This window comes from Carcharhinus amblyrhynchos, chromosome 3 (assembly GCF_965287045.1).
Source record: "Carcharhinus amblyrhynchos chromosome 3, sCarAmb.v2.hapA, whole genome shotgun sequence".
In the NCBI taxonomy this organism is placed as follows: Eukaryota; Metazoa; Chordata; class Chondrichthyes; order Carcharhiniformes; family Carcharhinidae; genus Carcharhinus; species Carcharhinus amblyrhynchos.
The window spans coordinates 95148992-95172661 of record NC_137326.1 but is presented as its reverse complement, the minus strand read 5'-3'; the positions used below and the strand labels follow the sequence as shown (position 1 = coordinate 95172661).

Genomic DNA, 23670 nt, shown 5'->3' with positions numbered 1-23670 from the left:
GAATTTTTGCTATTTGCAGAATAGCAAAATCACAAAATCACATTTAGTGGAATAACATACAAAATTACTACCAGTAATACATTATTTAAAAAAGGACAATGTTATTCACTAATATTTTGGAACAGGTAAAAATGCTAACCTTGTCTTAATGGTCAGAATGTAGCAAACACGCGCAACAAAATCAATAGAAAAATGTTTTACGAGGATCCTAAAGATATTACATTTTTACTTCTAGAAGTCTACCAATAATCATTAAGTCTACCAAATAACCATTAAGTAGTTTAGGATGATCTCCAGAACTTTTGAGAACTATTTTCCTTACTTGCGCCACATGCGAGTGACATCACCAAGTTGAGCTAAATTAATCATTTCTCACATGACAATAAAGAATGAAAATGAAAGACTTGAGAGATTGTAACACAACATGGTAACTGCTCTTCTAAACACTTGCATGTCCAACCAATTGTCTATTATATTGGCAGAAACGTGGAGATAATGCAGTGTAGAAGTATCAGTTATTTGGCATTTCTATGGATAATCTGCCATTCCAAGAATCCAATGCAAATTCCACGAGATAGCACCCACCCTCCTAAAGCAAAAAAAACCTGACAAAACAGAACAAATACCACAACGTTGCTCAGGTTAAAAACCACATTAGATCATTCTCTTGAATACAAATTCAAAGTCTGAAGTAGTCTTACACCAGTACTGTGTGTACTGATAGTAAGATTACGGTCTTGTTTTAGTGGCCGTCTATTCAAATAAATAACAAGTAATGTTTTGTGATTAAACCAACTGCTTAATTAAAATTGGCAAAGATAGATTGTTCACTTCAAGAGTTTTCAATGAACTGTGTCATGCCTGTAAGATGCAGACTGTCCAAATGATCTTTCACACAGTCAAGGGAAAAATAACTAGCAACTGGTCAAACCTATCCTACTCCATCACATCTTGGTGATTCTGAACAAAGATGGGAGGAAGGTTAGAGAATGATCAGAAATAAGCTTTCCAGACAAAACTGAATTCATTAGCTGTAAAAATACATTTTAATATTCTCCTGTCTTGACTGAGCTATGATTCAAGAGCATTGACAGCAAAAGTGGTTACTCATGTTTGAGCTTCAGCATGGCGTTCAATCGGAATGCACACGTGCAATATTGGTGTCCTTATTTAGGAAGAATATAAATGCATTGGGAAGCAATTCAGAGAAGGTTTACTAAACCAATACCGAGATTAGGTGGGTTGCCTTATGAGGAAAGGTTGGTCGGGCTAGGCATGTATCTGTTGAATTTAGAAGAGCAAGAGGTGACTTGATTTAAACATATAAAACTCCTCAGAGGTTTTGACAGGATCCATGTGGAGAAGATGTTTCCTCAGCTGGAAGAACCTAGAACTCAAACCACCATTTAAAAATAAGGGGTCGCCCATTTAGGACAAGAGATAAAGAGAATATTTTTCTCTTGAGGATTGAGTTCTCTTTGGAATTCTCTTCTCAGAAGGTAGTGAAAGCAGAGTTTTTGAATGTTATAAGGCAGACATAAATAGATCCTTATACAAGGAGGGAGGAAAGAGATGAAAGGTTGGGCGTAAGCAGGAATGTGGAATTGAGGTTACAAATCAGGTCAGCATTATCTTATTGAATAGTGGAGCAGGCTTGAAGGACTGAGTGGCCTACCCCTGTACCTAATTCATATGCATATACTTTTGACAGAAATATTAGTTTATTCTGCGATTTCAAACAGGAACAAATGCATTTATGCAGTGGTTCCAGATGCATTTCTGGTAGTTGCCCCAAAGCAAAAAAGTTGGCATGTAGCAAACAACATACATAATTAGATACATGTAATCATACCTAATGGAAAAGTCTATCCTAAATATTGTTTATTTTGCCATTTTAAGACAGACATTCAAAATACTGAGCTATTAGTAGCATCTATTTATGGTAAGTTTTTGAGCTCACAAGCAAGTCCTTTTCATACATGTCCCGAGATTATAAATTGGGTATGTCCTAGGCTCAAACACCTTTAATTGATTCATCAATCACCCTTCCATCATGAAATCAGAAGTGGGGAATTTTCACTGAAGGCCACACTGTTTCGTTCTATTCACAGCACCTCAGATAATGAAGCAATCCTTACACAACTGAACAATATTCAGATTTTGGTTGTTAAGTCACAAGTAACATTTGTGCCACACAGGCAGCAGGCATCTCCAACAAGAGGGCGCCTAACAATCACCTTGTGACATTCAATAGTATTACCATTATTTAATTCCCCTACCACCATATCATGGGGTTTGCTATTAACCAGAAACTTAGCTGGCCAGTCACATAAATAACGTAACTATAAGATCAGAGGGAGGGAGCAACACTTCTTGGTTCCCCAAAGTCTTTTCATCATCTACAAGGAAGACTGTGGAGGACTTTACACTTGCCTGGATGACTGCATTTCCATCAACACTTGAGCAGCTTAACACCATCCAAGACAAAGCATTCCACTTACCAGCTTAAATATTCCATTCCCTCCACACCGGCACACTGTGGCTGCAGTATGTACTATCTACAAGATGCACAGCAGCAATTAGTCAAGACATCATTGACAGCACCTCCGAAACCAGTAACCGCTACCATTTAAACAACAGGGCAGCAGGTGCATGGGAATACCAGTATCACCAAAGATTCTTACCAAGTTACATTTGTCATTCCTTCATTGTTACTAAGTCAAGATCCTGGAACTCCATACCTTCACATGGACTGAAGTGATTTAAGGTGGCGGCTCATCACTACCTTCTTAAGGATAATTAAGAATGGCCAAGAAATATTAGTCTTGAAAGCAATGTGTGAAAGAATAAAAAGATTGGCCTAGAAGTGAGCCAAACAAACCAGTAAGGTTACTGGTTTAATCCCCAATTTAGTCAGATGATCTGATCAAGGACATGTTACAATTTTATTAGCACTCCCCAACTGGGAACAAGATGGAGTTAAAATTAGCCTGTATTCTCAGTGCTATCTAAAGACCCAACTGGAGCTTGGAGAGATTTTGGCAGTGACAGGCCTGCAGAATAATGCCTCTGCAAACAAATAGTCTTCTATGTTTGCTATTCATGGTTTTCCTAGATTAAGCAATTGCGTAAGATACTAATGGTCTGGAACTATATTCTCTCTCAAGTCAGCAATTTTGCAGATTAAGTTAGAAAACTGAACATTAGGTGGGGTGACAAAAATGAAACTACTGAGAGGGGTCATTGTGTGGAGTTTGCACAGTCTCCCTGTGCCTGCATGGGTTTCCTCCTGGTGCTCTGATTTCCTCCCACTGTCCAAAGATGTCAAGTTAGGGGGATTATGAGGGTAAATATGTGGGGTTATGAGGATAAGGTCTGGGTGGGATTGTGGTCGATGCAATTTTGATGAGCTGAATGACCATCTTCTGCACCGTAGGGATACAATGATTAGAAAACTTAAATCCGCATAGAGGCTCAAAATATTAAGTTGCAACTCAAATTGTCAAGCTAATTATTTGTGACAGTGTTCTTCCCCCATCAGGAGGATTTGCGTAACAATTCTATCAAATGTTCGTAATCTAATGACAATATTCATAATGTATTTTGCTGTACTTTTTCAAAACTTTTTGAAAATATTTTGAGAAGTTTAAGGCGAAGAGATCTTCTAGCTTTCCTAATATTTGCTGTCAGCCTGGGCTAGACTGAAACAAAAGTCTTATGGGATGAAAGTCAGCGAACTAAGCAATTCCATCAGTCAGCTTTGTAACTTGCCAAAGGGCTCTGCAGTAACAGTAGATCAGTAATTTTTTAAGGAAGGTGAAATTTTAGGATGGGTTGATATCAAGTATAGTGTGTCCTAGTTAGCTCCTTTATTTGTCAATTGGACCCATGTGCACTTCAGAACAAGAAGCATCCTTGCATTTCAATGGTCAGTTAACAACTTGTACCAAATTCATACTCTACTTACATGCTTCAACTGTGTTTTATACTTCTAATTCAAGGTTACTTTTCCCACAAGAAAAGAAACCATTCAAGTTTAATCTGCTTCACTTTTGATTTCTAATTTCCTGGAATATGCTATGCAAAATAACACTACATAAAGAAGGTCATTTAATTAATTCAGTAATTTATATATCCAAGGATTAAGTGACCTCCTGTTTCAAACTTGCACAGTAGCCACATCTGACAATTCAATCAGATATGCTGATCAATGAAAATACTTATTTTAAGCTATATTCAAAATTACAATAATTTGTAAATGCAAATATAGAAAAAGGAAGACATCTCAAATTCGCAACAAATGACAAGGCTAGCATTTTCCACCGGAAATATTTATTGCAAAACATCTTGTTACCTTTATTTTTCAGCAGTTTTTCCAAACTACCCACAAACTTCGGAACAAAGCTTCTCCTCTAGCCATTTTCATACATGGTCACTTGGACTCTGGGCTATTACCCCAGATAACTATTGAAAAAGCTGAAACAGAATCTGTTTTTTTTTGGCATTTACACAATCTTTCTCGTTTCCCATAATTTAATCAAATAAAAATAATGTGCTGTAATGCAAGGTGTGTGAAAATATCAACTAACCAGCGAGGTTAAGGGGAACAAAGGCCATCCGACTTGCAGACAGATCCTCACATCACAAGGAATCCACTGTGACACATCTCCACCATGAAAGTTTGACAATTTTTGGTTTCAAGCTATGTCTCTAGGTTAACAAGCAATTTTAGGCTGACAAAAACAAACATCCATGCACTGCTAGTTGCATTTCTTCTGTGACAAATTGATCCTTTTAATCCTGTTAAAACATTATTTTTAGTATAATATCCTGGATTTTACTAAAGGTTTTGCATGGTTGTTGCTAGCTTTACACCACAGTTTATGCCATCATGCCATTAAGAAAATGTGTATTAACATTTTTAAAATGAATGTGAAGGGTCAAAGATGACTAGGACACCAAACGAAAAGCCAAAAATATTATTCTTCTCTGACTGATTCTTTTTATTTTATACCCTATGTCTCTTGTTTTGAAGCACTGCTGCCAATTAGTTGCAGGAATGCTGAGTATCATTTGATATTGATGACCAAGTGGTCAGTTTTACAGTGAGTTATATCACTTTATAAATGGGGTGGCAGAACAGACAAGAATTACCGTACTCCATGCCTTTCAAAAGGATTCACTGTTTGGAACTTAATTGAATTTTTCACCATTTTACTCCAATCCAATTGTAACAGCACTGTTTCCCTGAGCATGAGCAATTAATTAAGAGTCCAGGGATTAAATCCGGGACCTTCCTGGTCTGTGTGACTCAATGCTATAAACAACATAACTGTGAAGCAAATCAGGAAAGTCCAGTGTTTAATTTTCATTATTAATTTTGGAGGGATGTGGGAGAAGCTATTAAAAACTTATTTCAGTGCAACTTGTAAACCACAGTAGCAATAGAAAGACAGTTCCAAGTCATGAGTAGGGCACCTTTCATCAAATCATTAAGTATCTATGTCAATTTGTTACCCACGCTATTTCAAAAATTGCTTTTACCTTTTTATTAAATAGTCCTGTTAAAATGTAGTCTTGCCTTCAACTATCGCAATAGTAACATGTCATATGAGCTTTCACAGTTGCAGTTCTCTCTCTTCTTATCATTAACAGTTTTAAGTTGATGTTTTGTCATAATCATAAAAGCTTTATACATGAAAAAATAAACCTCTATGAAAAATATTTGCCTATTAGGAAAGGTGTTTCTGTCTAATTGTTTTAGATTAGAGGGAACACGGATCTTTAGTAACCAAATGTCATTTTAAATCCACTGTGTTTTCTCTAAAAGTCTTTAACAGTAACTTTGAACATAAATTTGTCATGGGACCTGGATTCCTCATAGTATGGTTTTTTTGTCAACCTATTATTGCAGATAACTCTGTTGGATAATTTAATTATTAAATAGATGATGATAATTTTTCAAGCATCTTAAACTGCAAGGAAGAGGGAAGGGAGATTGGGGAAAAATTATACCTAACAGAGGCTATTAATTTAAACAGATAAAGATGTTTAAATTTCATCTATCGAAGGATAGAATTCCCCACCTTGCATCCTGTTAAAATAGATTTGCAGTATGTAGTTCGAAAAATTGACTGTTACTGCAAATCTATGAATCAGCTTCTAAAATGATTAATTGTCCCCAAAACCAAATTAGAAGTTGTGTTTTAGTAGCTAGTCTTTAATATGAAATAATTGAAAGCATTCATATTTTAAATGAAAACTGAATTTTTGTTTTATGTTTGAATCACACAATAATCTCTATACTAAGAGAGCATTTTATGAAGTAGATTTTTATAACTAGAATGCTAAACATTTTTCCACAGATTTCCCATGTGTATCCATGTAGACATCAGTCTTCAATTTCAAACGAAATGCTGAAATAAAACAATAGTGTTCATAACTGGCATGAGGCTGTAAATATGTATAGAAGCTGTACAGACATTTTTGACAAATTCAGGCTTTAAAATTCCCTTAATTTTACAAGTTTGGAAATTTACAATTTTGGTTTTAAAGTAATTCAATATTAATCCATATAAAGTACCGTTAAGTACATTGTTTAAAATATTAGGAAAGCAGCAGCACTATTTACTCTTACCTGCCACTCCAGCCGAGACCATATGCACCTGGCTGGAATCTGGCTCCAGGATTGTATTCAACTTTTCCTTAGAACTGGAGTAAGCAGCAAAGTAAATCGCTCTAGAAGGAGGAGAATAAAATTACACCAATGAAAAGTTAGTAATACAGTACCTGAAATCCAGCAGTTTACTGCTGTTTATATATAACTACAATAAAAAAAACTTCTGCTGCATTCCTATGTACACAGCATTACATTTTTGGGAAAAAAAAGTATCTTAACCTCATTCAGAATTTGCATTCCCCATGAACAAAAACTAGATGAAAAGATACACCATAAAACAGCAAACAACTCTGGCCTTATTAAGTTATTATGGAAGGTTTGTTTCTAATCTAACCACTATCTTTAAACTTTTACTCAACTTGTTTTGTCAAAATAGGAAATGGGTAGATCAGTGCATGAAAGCCTTCATACAAGCTAAACAGGCACTAATAAAGTTAGAAGTCTTGACACATTTTGATCCAAATTTACCTTTGGAACTGGCATGTGACATATCACCTCACAGGGTGGGGTGTGGGTTCTCACATGATGCAAAATGGTGAAGGGAAGCTGATAACTTTTGCGTCAAGATCCTTGAACAAAGCAGAAATGAATGATGCACGGACAGAGAAAGAAGCTCTAAGAATCAGGATTAAACATTTGTACCTGCCGCCACGAGTGCCACTACACCCATGGGATTGATCAGAAGTGGCTGGCAGAGTTCATAGGTACAAAGCTGGACCACTCAAAAAGGCGTATGGTTCTCACTGTGGTCAACACGCACTCAAGAGGGCCCAAAGTTGGCATTAAGACAACAATGTTCTCAGAGAGAACAACAGAAAGAAAGACTGGTTTTTGGAAAGTTTGCTTACCTTGAACAACTGAGAGTGACAATGGGCCACAGATCATTTTGTAAGAATTCACAAACTATTTAAAAGGGGAATGGGATTCAACATATCTGATTCACTCATCATCCTGCCACACATGAGCTGTTTGTTCAGATGAAATATTCGTTGAAGGTAACTCGAGAGCAAGGTTCATGTCTAAACGATTGAGCCAATTCCTGATGAGTGTACAGGAATACTACACATTCGACAACCCTCCAGGGTTCTCCGGCAATGCGCATGACAAAAACGTCAATTACGCATAGCATTTGATTTGCTTCAGCTAGCCCCAGACATATAGTCGAGAAGAAATAGCACAATCAGGTTATACGACAAGAGAACAGGGCTAAACGTCAGGTTTTTCATAATTTGAAAAAGCGTTGGCAAAGAACTATACCACCAGCGAAAAGTGGATACTGGCCAATATCTTAGCACAGACAGTACTGGTCTCCTCCACCATACAAACTCAAGATAATGTAGTAAGGAGAAGGCATGCAGATCAACTTTTGGCAACAGAACCAGTTAGCCAGAGATAGAAACAACAGAGTCCGCAATAAGTCACGCCAAGTGAAGACTTGGACATACGTGGGAACTGATAATACCCAAAACAACTGGGAAGATAATACCTCAATTGGAAACACTTCAACATTGAGTCAACCTCAGAATATTATGTCGACTCTGATTAAGACAGCCAAACTAAATCAAAAACACCAGAAGTTGCAGTTAGCACAAAAAAGAGCAGGCACCTGGAGGTCCACTGACAACCACTCAGAAATTGACATCCTATCAACCTTCTAACCTATTGACTGTTGTGCTTAATTGTTCAAATTGAAAAATGTTTCATTGCAGGAATCTGTGATGAAGGGAGAGGAAAGTGTTGTATGTTCACGCTGTTCCTAGTTGAAACAAAGACATTTTAAAGGGACCAATCATGTGATGTCATTGATTATTTGTGTGGGCAAATGGACAATCTAGCCCAACAGCCTGTAAACATCTTCCTAATTGTTTGTACCATCACAGTCTGCAAGCCTATCCATTAAACATACCACACCCTCCAAGTCGCTCACCACCCTGACATGGAAATACAACGTTCCTTCACCATTGCTGGGATGAAATCCTGGAACTCCTTCTCTAAGGCACTGTGGATGTGCCTACACTACAGCAATTGTAGTACTTCAAAAAGGCAGCTCACCACCACCTTCTCAAGGGCAACTAGGGATAAGCAAATGAATGCTGGCCTAACCAAAGACACCCACATCCTGTAAATGAATTTTAAAAAGTCTGCAACTTTGGAAGGTTTTCAATAATAGAAGACACTTATTTCACATATACAATGCATAAGAGGAACCATTCTGCATGAACCACAATCCCACCTAGGCCCTATTCCCATAACCCCACATATTTACACTAGCTAATCTCCCTGACACTAAAGTGACATTTTAGCATGGCTAATCCACCTAACCTGAATATCTTTGGTCTGTGGGAGGAAACTGGAGCACCCAGACAAAACCCATGAAGACACGGAGAGAATGTGCAAACTCCACACAGACAGCGATCAGAGGCCAGGAATCAAATCCTAGTCCCTGGTGCTAAGAGGCAGCGGTGCTAAGAGGCAGCAGTGCTAATCACTGTGCCATGATGCCCCCAGTTAATGGCTATGATAAAAGTCAATATTAAAAGCAAATGCTGGAATCAGATCATTCTGCACCTGCAGAGCAAACAGACAAGTTAATATTTTGTAAATTATGCATGTGCAATATATCTGCTGAATTTTTTGCATTTCACTTGGAATGGTCAGATGCAATGCATCCAAAATTTGGTACATTTCCAGAGTTCGCAAAAGGGGAACTCAATATCTGCAGCAGATCACCTTCCTTACCTAGGAGAGATCCAAAATATAGAGTTTGATCATCTGAGCCAAGGCCAGCTGACTGGCAGATACTGAAGCCTCAGAGCTTGCTGGTTCAGTACAGTGCTGTAACTTGCCATATGGTACATTTGCCCATTCAGTTCTTCAGAGTCAGAATTAATGTATCTTGAATGGCAACCAACTTTCATTAGCTTTGAGCTCACAACAGTTCCAGAAGGTGGCATAAACAAAAAACTGATCAAGGAAAAAAAACTGCTGGTAACACATTTTGGTAAGTGGCTCTGAAGAGCCTTTGGCTATCTATTTTGCATAAATGGCGTCTCATGGATTTAAGAATAAAGGCAAACAGCCACAGAACATAAAAGGGTCATGGAAATGATCTTTCCACAATCATCATTAACAAAATGTATTACTACATAAAAATTCTCATTCAGAATGGCAAGTGAATAAATAGATTACATTGATAAAGCTTTAGAAAGGAGGCACTTTGAATGGTGACAGATGTTTTGTATTTTCATATACGTTAATGAATCACTACTGAAGTGAACGATTTACGACATTTCGGTCCATATTTACTTGTTGAACAGATAGGGCGATTGAATTTGTCCTTTCAATATTGCTTTTAGTCACAAAAGGCAAATTCAACAAGCCATATGTTTGCTCTTGCTATTGCAAGGTTTTACGAAAATCATTTAAAAAAACACCATTAAGCACATTTGTATTAATTTTGAAACAGGTTTAAGTGCTTTGTGTGATTTTTTTGGTTGAATAGCACTGAAATGAAGCTAATCAACTACTTTCCGGAGAGTATTAATGTAAAGTGGTTATGAAGAAAATATATTTCCCAAATTAATGGAGGCAATTTATCTCTTAAATTATACCCTCCATTTACATGACGTCAATAAAGGAGCCCACAGCTTGTTAATACTGTTTTCCTCAGTCATTTATGTAATAGAAGTAGATGAGCTCCCGTTATTTTTAATCAGTACAAGAAATAAGCTAAACCAGCAAAACTGCATAGGTAGTGTTCACTATTTCAAAAATGATTTTGCCCAATGGCAACAATGCCTCCAATGCTGGACATCTCTTCAGACTGAGATAAGTTTCTGCTGATTGCGCCCATTTGATGAAAAACTTAAGGTTGAGCTCATTTTCTCAGGCACATTTTGAAAGTTTTAGAAAATTGAATAAGAAGTTTAATTTTCTAAGAAAGTGACTGACATGTACTAATAAAAATGAGTAAATTGTTCAGTATTTTTCATCATTAGCGATTTAAAATCGGGTTACTTCTTACATTTGAAGTAAAAATGATACAGGTGTAGAGGTGATGTACCGGTGAAAATAATAGGCAGGATACACTGGGAAGATTGGTTGGTGCTTGGAATGGATAAGTTGCCTGGTCTGAATTGCTTGCATTTCAGGTTGCTAAGAGAAGTGAGGATGGAAACGTTCGAAGGGTTTGCTGGATACTGGGGTCGGGAGGGGCTGGTGGCATGGGGAGCCAGAGAATTAAAAAGTGGCAAATCGTTAAGAAAAGGTGTGTGGCCAATCCAAAAGATTTCTGGCTAGTCAGTCAATTTAATCAGTGAGAAGTTTTAGAAATGATAGAAAAAATAATCAACAGGTTCATGGGAGAGGTTTGACTTAATTGTGAGTCAGAACTGGCTTATAATAGGCAGACAAATCATGTGGGACCAATCTAAATGAAATTTTGTTGAAATAATGGAAATGTTAAATGATACATCTAAATGAATTTTAAGAAAGCATTTGATGAAGCACCACATGAAAGGTTGTTTAATAAAATTGAGTTTCATGGAATAGGAGGATCGATGTCATGAATGGATGAAAAAAATTGGCTTAAGGATAGAAAATAGCGAGTTGTAGTAAATGGTTGTTTTTCAAACTGGAGAATGATGTTCTGAGATTCTGTTGCTTTTAACCATGCAAAATTGGCCAATAATATCAAACACGTGGACATAACAAATAGTGGGGATGATACCAATCAAGTGCAACAGGACAGCGAAGTAGGCAGACAAGTGGCAGATTGAATTTAATAGAAAGAGAAATGGGAGGTGATGTATTTTGGCAGAAGGGTTAAGAAGAGGCAAGAATGTGCAGGGACACAAGGGATGTAGGGATCTTTGTTGTTGGCAAGACATACCTGAAAGAGTAATTAGCAAAGCATATGGGGTCTTGGACTTCACAGAAAGTAGTATCGAGTACAGAAAAAAAAACCAGGCAAGTTATGCTGAGCCAAGTCTGGATTTTTCTACATAGAGACAGAGGTTTATAACATAGAAACAGGCCCTTCAGCCCAATTTGTCAATGCCACCCCTTTGTTTTTAAAAATCACTAAGCTAGTCCTAACTGCACACATTTGGCCCTTATCTCGCTACAGTCATCTTACATAAGAAATAGTTACCCATGTAACTAGGTGGTTTTTAAAAGACAAAATTGTACCCGCCTCAACTACTACCTCTGGTAGCTTGTTCCAGTCATTCATCACCCTCTATGAAAAAATTGTCCCTCTGGACCCTTTTGTATCTCTCCCCTTAAACCTATGCCCTCTAGTTTCAGACTCCCCTATCTTTGGGAAAAGATAATGACCATCAGCCGTCTCCAAATGTTGAGCCAGATGCGGCCCACTGCGGGCCGTAGTTTGGAGACCCCTGATCTAGCTGATCCATGTCCCTCATTATTTTATAGATCTCCATAAGATTACCCCTCAGCCTCATATGATCCAAAAGGAAAAAGTCCCAGTCTACCTAGCCTCTTCTCATAGCTCAAACCATTAAGTCCTGGTAGCATTCCAGTAAATCTTTTCTGCACTCTTTCTAGTTTAATAATAGCCTTTCTATAATAGCATGATTAGAACGATACACAGTATTCCAAACGTGGTGTTAGCAATGTCTTGAATAACTTCAACAAGACGTCCCAACTCCTGTATTCAGTGTTCTGACCAATGAATCCAAGCACGCCAAATATTTTCTTCGCCACTTTGCCCACCTGTGGCTCCAATTTCAAGGAGCTATGAATCTGTACCCCTAGAATTCTGTTCTATAAAACTTTCTCCAACATCCTATTATTAACTGAGTAAGTCCTGCCCTGGTTCGATCTACCAAAATGCATCACCTTGCATTTATCTAAATTAAGCTCCATCTGCCATTCATCAGCCCACTGGCCCAATTATCAAGATCCTGTTGCAATGCGAGATAACTTTCTTCACTGTCTGTACATAGAGCTAGCATGGACTTGATGAGTCAAATTCACTCTTTCTGCACTGTCATGACCATGACATTGACCAACTACACTGGTTCATAGAAGATTTTAAGTTTAAGTTTGTGGTTCTGCAAATACATGTCACTAGAAACTTTAAATATGACTTGACAAGTGCACAATCTGTAGATTGTGCCCAAAGCAGAAACATTGTCCCCAATGTTACTGGAAGTGGAATGAAGTTTTGTAGACATGCAATAGTGCTACTATTATTTGTATCATACAGCAAAAAATTGGAAGAAAGCCATGCATGTTCAATGTCTATTTGTAAGCCAGCTGCCTTACTTGTTTCTTCTATTTGTTCACTTTCTCCAGTCTTGTCACATCAGGATCTCCTGCCCCACTTCTTTCTCTCTCTCCTCCCTCCCGCTCCTCCCCTCTCCAAACACACACACACCACCACTGCCCCCCAAGCCCTAATTTATAACCAGACTAATTTATATAAAACGTTAGCAGGAAAGAGACTGAAGATTCCTCCACTAACTTCACTCAAAAATAATTCTCAACGGAAAATTCAACTTGAAATATGGTTAACATTCTCATTTCATGAAAGAATTTAATTTATAGGACTGGTTTGAACTACTAAGATAGCTCTATATCTGTTACTGAGCTTGCATTTTGTGGTTATTCTCGACAAAATGTAAGCGACTCTAAACACAAAGCTTCAAAAGCAAAAGCAAATGCAAACATGTACAATATCTTTCCAAACTAAGATAGTCAGAAAAACTACATTAACTTTAGCCAACAAGATAACCACTGAAATGTGTATTGTACAAAGGATAAAGTTTACTGCAAATAACACAAGCTATAGTTTTTGACTGCTTACCTGGAGGGTGCAACGCCTACCAGATTAGGTCCCAACCCTCTGAAGAGGGAACGAGGACCTTCCTTTTCCAGAATCATCCTGGGGGTAAAAAAAAATTTAAAAATGGGAAGTTACAGTAAGAAAAATTTGGTGTTTATGAATTTTGTTTGTAGCATACATTTGTTTTTCAGATGTTCTGCAGGATAGAAAACAAATCTTTGCCCAGTCTGAACAAAATGATCATTAGTAATTCTAAAATTTGGTACGATCTAAACTGAACTTTGAATCACAGAAGTTTACAATACATGAGGAGGCAAATTGAATGATCCCATCTGCAATGGCTCTTTGTTACAGCAATTTAAAACTGATTATATGAATATACGAAATAGGAGCAGGAGTAGGCCATCTAGCCCTTCGAGCCTGCCCTGCCATAAGATCATGGCTGATCTGAAATTAGCCTGGCTTGCTCCGTCCCCAAAGCCATGCATCTTTCTTTGTTTCAGATATTTATTCACGTTTTTCCTCTTAAAGCATTCAATAGTTCCTACCTCATACACTATGACAAATTACCTCATATTCTCTGTATAGAGAAATATCACCTAACCAGTCTTCAGTGATCCACTTTTTAAATTAAACAAGTCCTCATTACTAATTTACCAACCAGAGGAAGTACTCTTTCCCTATTCATTATCAAAACTTCATACATTTTTTAAAAACCTTCTTACTCTAGTAGAAATAATATCATCCCAAGTCTAAGCCCTTAACAAATAACCTGGTATCCTGATGAAACCATGCTGATGTCCTTTAATGCCACTTTCTATAATGGAATGCTAAAAATTGCAGTGTTCCAAACGTGGCCTAAATCAATGACATGAACAAATTTACTACTTCTTAATTCTTGTACACAGTCCTACTTACAAAACACAAAATGGCCTTTTTAAGAAGCATATACCCGCTCTTCCACTTTCAGGGAATCTTGTCTTCAAATCCCAAGATCTTGACAATCTTCAGTAACTTCTATTATGTGTACATTCACATTTGTTTGCCTCAAAGTGCATTACCTCACGCTTATCCACAGTAAACAGTATCACTTAAACCACATCCATTTTAATGCTGATCAAAGTGGAAAAAAAAGTCATTAATGAGCTATGGATATTTAACTAAACAAATGCTTAACAGAAATTTGAATAATCTCCCATGGCTGCAAAAATAGGACTAGACAGAAACAGACAAAGTGGACAAGCATTGTCAGTGTTTCAATATTTCATGGAAGAATTTAGCACGTCTGTTGAGATTAAATGTTCCCAATAGCCACAAAATCTGGCCGAGGGTGGGATGAAGGATCAAATTGGTTAATTTTTGATCTTTTATTCTTCTATCGTTAATTATCTACAGATCTGAGGCCAAATAATTTTCAATGCACTTTGGTTTCAAAGTTACGTGCCTACTTACACTGTATCCCTGTACACTGCAGCACGGTTTCATTAAAGGGAAGTCGTGTCTGACAAATTTACTGGAGTTCTATGAGGATGTGTCTAGGGCGGTGGATAGAGGAGAGCCGGTGGATGTGGTCTTTCTGGATGTTCAGAAGGCGTTTGACAAGGTACCTCACAAGAGGTTATTGCAGAAGGTCAGGGGACATGGAGTTGGGGGTAGGGTGTTAGCGTGGATAGAGGATTGGTTGTCAAATAGGAGGCAGAGAGTGGGGGTCAGTGGGTGCTATTCGGATTGGTGGATGGTGACTAGTGGAGTGCCCCAGGGGTCGGTGCTGGGGCCTCAGCTATTTACCATTTATGTAGATGATCTGGAGGAGGGAACCGAGTGTAGGGTGTCGAAATTTGCTGATGACACCAAGATTGGTGGAACGGCAAATTGTGCGGAGGGTGTGGTGAGTCTACAGAAGGATCTAGATAGGCTGGGCGAATGGGCCAGGAACTGGCAAATGGAATTTAATGTTGGTAAGTGCAAGGTGGTCCACTTTGGTAGGAAGGATTATTACTTACGTGGCGAAAAACTGCAGCAGGCGACGGTGCAGAGGGACCTCGGGGTCCTTGTGCATGAGTCGCAAAAACCCAGCTTGCAGGTGCAGCAGGTGGTCAGGAAGGCGAATGGGATGTTGGCCTTCATAGCAAGGGGGATTGAATATAAAAGTAGGGAGGTCTTGCTGCGGCTGTATAGGGCATTGGTGAGGCCGCAGCTGGAGTACTGTGTGCAGTTTTGGGCGCCGTACTTACACAAGGATATTTTGGCCTTGGAGGGAGTGCAGAGGAGGTTTACTAGGCTGATGCCAGAGTTCAGGGGGTTGAGCTATGAGGAGAGGCTGAATAAACTAGGCTTGTACTCGTTAGAGTTTAGAAGAATGAGGGGAGATCTCATTGAGACGTATAAGATGATGAATGGGATGGATAGGATAGAGGTGGAGAGACTCTTCCTGCTCAGAAAGGATAGTAGGACTAGGGGGCACAGCCTCAAGATAAAGGGGGGGCGGTTTTGAACAGAGTTGAGGAGGAACTCCTTCACTCAAAGGGTGGTGAATCTCTGGAATTCTCTGCCCGTTGAAGTGGTGGAGGCTGCCTCGCTAAATATTTTTAAGACGCGGGTTGATGGGTTTTTGATAAGAGAGGGGATTAAGGGTTATGGGGAGAGGGCGGGAATGTGGAACTGAGCCACGACAGATCAGCCATGATCTTATTGAATGGCGGGGCAGGCTCGAAGCGCTAGATGGCCTACTCCTGCCCCTGTTTCTTATGTTATGTTCTTATGTATCCACATACCCCACGAGAAATCATGAAACTCTGTCACTCTGTCAGCAGGAAGACAATTAAAGATTTTAAACTTGTCTGTACTTTTCTTCTATAGAAGGAATGGCTCCAAGCACAATCCCACAGGTGCTATCTACTGTCTAGTTCTTCACTAATAATAATCATTATTCAAATTTACATCCATAGAGGGAGTGTCAAAATACCGTGTACAGAGAGTAATGATGTGGAGATGCCCGCGTCGGACTGGGGTAAGCACAGCAAGAAGTCTCACAACACCAGGTTAAAGTCCAATAGATTTATTTGGTAGCACAAGCCACAAGCTTCTGGAGCGCAGCCCCTTCATTGGGTGAGTGGGAGTTCTATTCACAAACAGGACATATATAGACACAAACTCAATTTACAAAACAGTTGGAATGCATGTCTTTATAGGTAATCAAATCTTAAAAAAAGGTACAGACAATGCAAGTGGAGACAGGGTTAAGCACAGGTTTAAAAAAAAAGGTGTGTATTGTCTCCAGCCAGGATAGTTAGTGAGATTTTGCAAGCCCAGGGAAGTCATGGCGTTACAAATAGTGTGACATGAACCCAAGATCCCGGATAAGGCCATCTTCATGCGTGCAGAACCTGGCTATCAGTCTCTGCTTAGCAGTTCTGCATTAACATCATGTGTTGCAAAGGCCGTCTTGGAGAGCGCTTACCTGAAGATCAGAGGCTGAATGTCTGTGACTGCTGAAGTGTTCCCCAACAGGAAGAGAACACTCCTACCTGGTGATTGTCGATGGGTGTTCATTCATCTGTTGTCGTAGCGTCTGCATGGTCTCTCCAATGTACCATGCTTCGTGACATCCTTTCCTGCAGCATATCAGGTAGACAATGTTGGCTGAGTCACAAGAGTATGTACTGTGTACCTGGTATACGGTGTTCTCACGTGAAATGGTGGCATCCGTGTCAATGATCCAGCAGATCTTGCAGAGGTTGCTGTGGCAGGATTGTGTCATGGTCATTGTTCTCCTGAAGGCTGGGTAGTTTGCTGCGGACAATAGTCTACTTGAAGGCAAAGTGTGGGGGTGTGGGGATGGCCTTGGTGAGATGTTTGTCTTCATCAAGAGCTATTTTTGAAGTTTGAGAATGTCCCCAGAAAGGGGGTGATGCACTGTTCCCGGAGATACTGCAATACTAGGCCAATACACGGAGTGGAAGGACCAAGCCCCTATTCCATCTCCCTGCTCCAAAAATCAGTTTAATATATGGCTCCCAGATAAGGGACATATCAGATATTAAATTGATAAAAACAGATACTACACTTGATCTTAGCCAAAAGGCCAATGACATGTTGAAGTCTCTGGAGAAGTTCGTATGGCTTCTCCTCTCCTCTTCAGGGAAGTACTGGACGACGAAGGGTACTCTGTCTGCCATGTCCCGTATTTGTCTTCTGAAGAGGTCAGTGCAGTTTTTCCATTGTGGCACGTCAGAACTGTTGATTGACGAGTCGAGTACCATTTTCTGTTCTTATGAGGGCATCTTGCCACAGCAACCTCTGCAGGACATGCCAGATCATCGACACGGATGCCATCATTGCATGCGAGAATGCCATCCACCAGATACACTGTACATACTCCTGCGACTCGAACAACGTTGTCTACCTGGTACGCTGCAGGAAAAGATGTCCCAAAACATGGTACATTGGGGAGACCATGCAGATGCTACGACAGCAGATGAATGAACATCGCTCGACAATCACCAGGCAGGAGGGTTCTCTTCCTGTTGGAGAACACTTCAGCAGTCAGTCACAAACATTCAGATTCTGACCTTCACATATCAGAAAGGATAATAGGACTAGGGGGCACAGCCTCAAGATAAAGAGGGGGGCGGTTTAGGACAGAGTTGAGGAGGAACTTCTTCACTCAAAGGGTGGTGAATCTCTGGAATTCTCTGCCCGTTGAAGTGGTGGAGGCTACCTCGCTAAATATTTTTAAGACGCGGGTTGATAAGTTTTTGATAAGAGAGGGGATTAAGGGTTATGGGGCGAGGGCAGGAATGTGGAACTGAGCCACGACAGATCAGCCATGATCTTATTGAATGGCGGGGCAGGCTCAAAGGGCTAGATGGCCTACTCCTGCTCCTATTTCTTATGTTCTTATAAGCATTCTCCAAAGCGGCCTTCACGACACACAACAATGCAGAATTGCTGAGAAAAGACTGATAGCCAAGTTCTGCACACATGAGGATGGCCTCAACCAGGATCTTGGGTTCATGTCACACCATCTGTAACCCTCACGACTTATCTGGGCTTGCAAAAATCTCACTAACTGTCTGGCTGGTGACAATACACATCTCTTTAACTTGTGCTTAACCCTCTCTTCACTCACACTGTCTGTACCTTTAAGACTTGATCATCTGTAATGACTCACATTCCAACCATTATCTTGTAAATCGAGTTTGTATCTATATGTGCCCTGTTTATGAACAGAACTCTCACTCAACTGATGAAGGAGCAGAGCTCCAAAAGCTTGTGGCTTGTGCTACCAAATACATATAAGAACATAAGAACATAACCTGGTGGTGTTGTGACACTTCTTACTACGGAGAGCAAGCCCAATCTTGCTCTCACCTAAATGACAACCATTCAATAATCTTTGGATGTAATCAAGTGCAAATTCTCTTCCCTAACCAATTCTATTGCTACTCCTGCAGAGATCACTCAGTTCAGTCCAAGCACAAACTTAACCTTCCATGGCAGAATACTCACTGGTCAAAAAAAAAACAAATTTGACAGCTTTGAATTTGAATCAGATTCTGAACTTTTTGTGGGATATCGGTGTCTTTTAAGCAAGAATATTTCAGAGAATTATAGTTTAGATGCTATTAAAATCTAAGTACAGGTCTTCATTTAAAAGTTGTAGAAGCATTCTTTTCGTAAGCTGATTTTAAGTGAAACATCGGCTCTCATCGGATTCAATGTTAAAATTAGTTAGATTCTGTAGGACCCTCATCATCAGAAAAAAAAGAGACCTCAGTACAATATTTTACATCACTAAACTTCTAAACTGGCAAAAATAATTTTATAAAAATAAATTAAGTTTTATAAATATAACTTGTAGTGCCTCCTGCTTGCTGTCAATGCTGCTTCTCAAACTTGCTACTCCCTAATCCTCTTGACCATTGCAGATCTACCCACAATCTCAACCTCAAGTTGTGGCCTCTCTCCCCTATCCCGATCAGCCCTCTCATTAAACCTCCCATTCCCTACCCTCACCCTCTTATCATTTACCTCTCCTGGAATTACATTCCTGTTCAAGATCCCTATCCAATCCCGGAGCTTCAATATCGTGGATGTGCATGTTCCCAAGGTGCCGAACTGAGCTGTTGCAATGGATGTTTTTTTTGAAAGTTCTTCCATTTGTTGCTTCCCTCGCCTAAACTCAGAACTTTGGATTGGATCCAGATCTCAAACAGGAATGCAACTTCAGGAGAAGTAGCAAGAGGGTGAGTCAGGGAGTAAAAGGGGTTAGGCAGGAACGTGGATTGGGAAGGGAGAAAGAAGCCAGATTGAGGAGAGGGAAAGAAGCTGCAACATGGAGGTTGAGGAGAGGGGAAAAGACTGCTCCAAAATGGCACCAATTGGGGCACACAGGAAGTTACATTAAAATAATTCTCACAATGCTGTATGAAAAACTACACTTGAGTTTTAATTGACTTGCAAGTTACTACTTGGAAAGGGTAAAATTCCCTAATAAACACCCTAATGCAATTATGCAGCAAAATGTCAAGGAAAAAATACATAATGCGTCATTTATATTTATCCATTTTAGAACATGCAAAGAAAATATGAGAGAAAGAGATAAAGGGAGACTTGCCAGAAGTTAGCTCTGTAGAGGAATTGGTGTATTATTCACAAAAGCTAAAGTTCAGATTCTAAAACTGAAGTGTTTCCAAAGCAAGCAGATGACTCCAGTGGCAGTGTTTAATTGAGAAGCATTGCACTAAAGGAAATATTGAGTCATACCATTAAAGATGACTCAAAGAGAGCTACAACATAACTACATGGAGGGGATTTAACTTTGCAGGTTGGGGAGACTTTTAGCCAAATTGATCCATCCAGTACAACTATAACACTGGCATCTATCTGACAATGTGGAAAACTCCCCAGGTATGTTGTGGTCACAGAAAAATTGGACAATCCAACTCAGCCAATTACTGTCCCATCAGTCTGCTCTTGGTCATTAACAAAGTAATGGAAAAAAAATTGCTGTTGACAGTGTTATAGCAAGGGCATTTACACAGCAATAGCCTGCTCATTGATACTCAGTTTGTATTCAGCCAGGATTACTTATTTTGTGACCTGATTACAGCCTTAGTCCAAGCATGGCCAAAAAGAGCTGAACTTGAGCCGAGGTGAGAGTGATGATCCTGGACATCAGGGAAGCAAAACTTGTGAATTAGGGGAAAGAGTCTTCTCTGGATGGAGCCATACCTATCACAAAGGGAAGTGATTGTAGATGTTGGAAGTCAGAAGTCAATCATCTCAGGTCCAGGATATTACTGCAGGAGTTCCTCAGCTGCTTCATCAATGATCTTCCCAGTATTGTAAGGTCAGAAGTGGGGATGTTAACTGATAATTGCAAAACCTTTCAGCACCATTCGAAACCATCAGACACTGAAGCAGCCCATGCCCATATGAAGTAAAGCCTGGATAACATTCAGGCCTGTGCTGATAAATAACAAGTGACAATTAACAAATGTGCCACCCAAGTGGCAGACACTGGCCATCTCCAATGGGAGAGAAACCAACCATCTTCCCTTGACATTCAATCACATTACTATCACTGTATCCCCCTCTAACAACATTGAGGATTACCATTGACTAGAACCTGAACTGGGCCAGCCATATAAATACTGTAACTACAAGAGCAGGTCGGAGGCTGGGGATTCTGTGGAGACTATCTCACCTCTTGACTCCGCAATGCCTGTCCACCATCTACGGGTGTAATGGAATATTCTCCAATCGCCTGAACGAGTGTTATTCCAATAACACGCAAGAAGTTTGACACCATCTCGGACAAAGCAGCCCACTTGATTGCTACCCTTCTGCAAACATTTAATCCCTCCACCACAGGTGCACAGTGGCATCAGTATGTACCATCTAGAAAATGCACTGAAGCACCTTCCAAAGATCCTTTGACAGCACTTTTCCAACCTGTAATTGCTGCTACCTAGAAAGACAAGAGAAGCAGATGCACAGGAACACTGTTACCTGAGGGTTCTCTTCTAAGCCACAGACCTTTGACTTGAAACTACGTCACTGTTTCTTCACTGTTGCTGAGTCAAATCCTAAAAATCCCGAATAGACTGCAGCGGTTTAGAAGGTAGCTCACCACTACCTTCTCAAAAGGCAATAAATGCTGGCCGAGCCAGTGATGCCCATATCTTATGAAAGAAAAAAAAAATCACCTCAGGGCAATTACTGGCAAACTGCAAGAAATAGGCAAGAAAATAGGCAATAAAAAGCTATTGCAAAGTTATAGCCTTTTAATAGGGAACAAACAATTGCAATTAAGTGAACAATCCCTTTCAATCAAGAAAAATTAGTAGTTTGAAATCAGTAGTGTACAAGTTCCCCTTCAAATCTTGGGAATAATAAAAAAATTAGGTCAAAGACTGGTCTGAATATTGCTGTAACAACGGACAAGGCTTACTGGTACCATCGACAAATCGGACAGCAATTCAGTTCACCACAGAAGTTTAGATGCTGTCATCAAGTACGACCTTGAGTTCCAATCTATCCCTATACATTTACCATGATTGCTTCACTTAACCCACACATCCATGGGTGGCACAGTGGTTAGCACTGCTGCCTCACAGTGCCAGGGATTCAGGTTCAATTCCCAGCTTAAACTTGTGTGGAATCTGCACACTCTTCCCGTATCTGTATGGGCATCCTCCCACAGCCCAGAGAATGTGCTGGTTAGGTGTATTGGCCACGCTAAATTCTCCCTCAGTGTACCCAGAACTGGTGCCAGAATGTGGCAACAAGGGGATTTTTACAGGAAAATCATTGCAGTGTTATGCAAGTGTACTTTTGACATTAATAAACAAACTTTTGACACAGGAGCAATGTAACATGGTCAATCCACCCAACTTGCACGTCTTTGGACTGTGGTAAAAACCAGAGCGCCCGGAGGAAACCCATGTTAAACATTTACAAAGGCCAGAATAGAACCTGGATTCCTGGTATTGTGAGGCAGCAGCGCTAACCACTCTCGTCCTGCTGCCCTCAGTGTGAAATGAACTGATCAAGGTAACAATTACCTTGTAGCATGTCTTTAATGTTGTCACATTTTAGTATCAAGTTTGCATGGTGGGCAAATGACTTGTACACCCTGGAAAAGCATGTTCTCTCAATTTGAGAACAGGTGAAGCTAGCTGTTTCCATGGTAGTAAAAGTAGTATTTTTCACATGATGCTGTCAAGCCAAAAGGATATTCTGCCGATCACACAACGAGGTAATATGGTATGTGATGCCAGGTTTGTAAGCTGCGAGTCCCCTTCCACTGTTCGTATCAGACAAGGTATGGACAGTGCCCAACCAGCCCATGCTTGCAAAACATGACTGTCTAACATTAGATATGATTGTGATTGGACAATATTTGCTATATAATCCTCAGTGTGGCAATTTAAGGTGGTCAGATGGGCTCACAATGGGACACATGGGCTGCATATTAAGATGCTCCCCATGCACGCATGCATTGCGCACATTTCAACTAAGTCACACCCATTTGCTGATTCATTCCTCAGGGCAATGCCTTGATCAGAGTCAAGTGCCTGGTTTAATTTTTTACTTGACAGTAGATTGTCAGCTACCATCAGTTGGTGCATCCTCCACGGCAACATCTTTACCAAAGTCCACTTGCCACTGACATGGTATTCATGCAGTTGTCCCATTTAAGTGCAAAATGAAAGGTCTTCAGCAATACATCAAACTTATATTTCTTGGTCTGCACGGCCAATTAAAAATTCTTCAGTTTGACTCGAAGACTCTTTTTTTTCCTCCACCCTTCCCACAAACGTTACAAATCCCTTGTAACAGCTGCCAATGGCAGGAAATCTCCACTCTAAAAAGGTGGTGTGGGAGCCATCACCATTCCTGTGTTGCTGCCTGCAAATTCCAGGTTAGTATACTTTAAACAATATTTCAAAAGAAAAAAAAATCAAATTTTATTAAGTATGGTTTTGTCGAAGGGACAGTTTGTCAAATCAAAAATGGTAACACCCTCTTAGTTCAGCAGGCCTGAAAACACATTAACGTGCAACAACTATATTTAAAGCTGTTAGCTATATATCACACTGATGAGTACACAGCATGCAGTGTCTCACCAGTTTGCATTTAATGTTTTAATAAATATTAAAAGAATCCATCA

The 23670-nt window shown here is 39.7% G+C and overlaps 1 protein-coding gene and 1 non-coding gene across 2 annotated transcripts in view; both read right to left on the bottom strand.

The window, feature by feature from the left end:
* Positions 1–23670, bottom strand: part of LOC145340939 (solute carrier family 25 member 36) — a 66275-nt gene that overhangs the window by 12084 nt on the left and 30521 nt on the right. Inside the window, exons 3-4 of the mRNA XM_080185543.1 lie at positions 13512–13589; positions 6638–6738 (exon numbers count right to left, since the gene is read on the bottom strand). Of these exons, the coding sequence (XP_080041669.1) occupies positions 6638–6738; positions 13512–13589 (179 nt within the window). The remainder of the gene's footprint in view (positions 1–6637; positions 6739–13511; positions 13590–23670) is intronic.
* On the bottom strand, positions 17396–17584 carry LOC145341659 (U2 spliceosomal RNA). Its single transcript, XR_013886421.1, has one exon. It is a non-coding gene; the product is annotated as a U2 spliceosomal RNA (small nuclear RNA).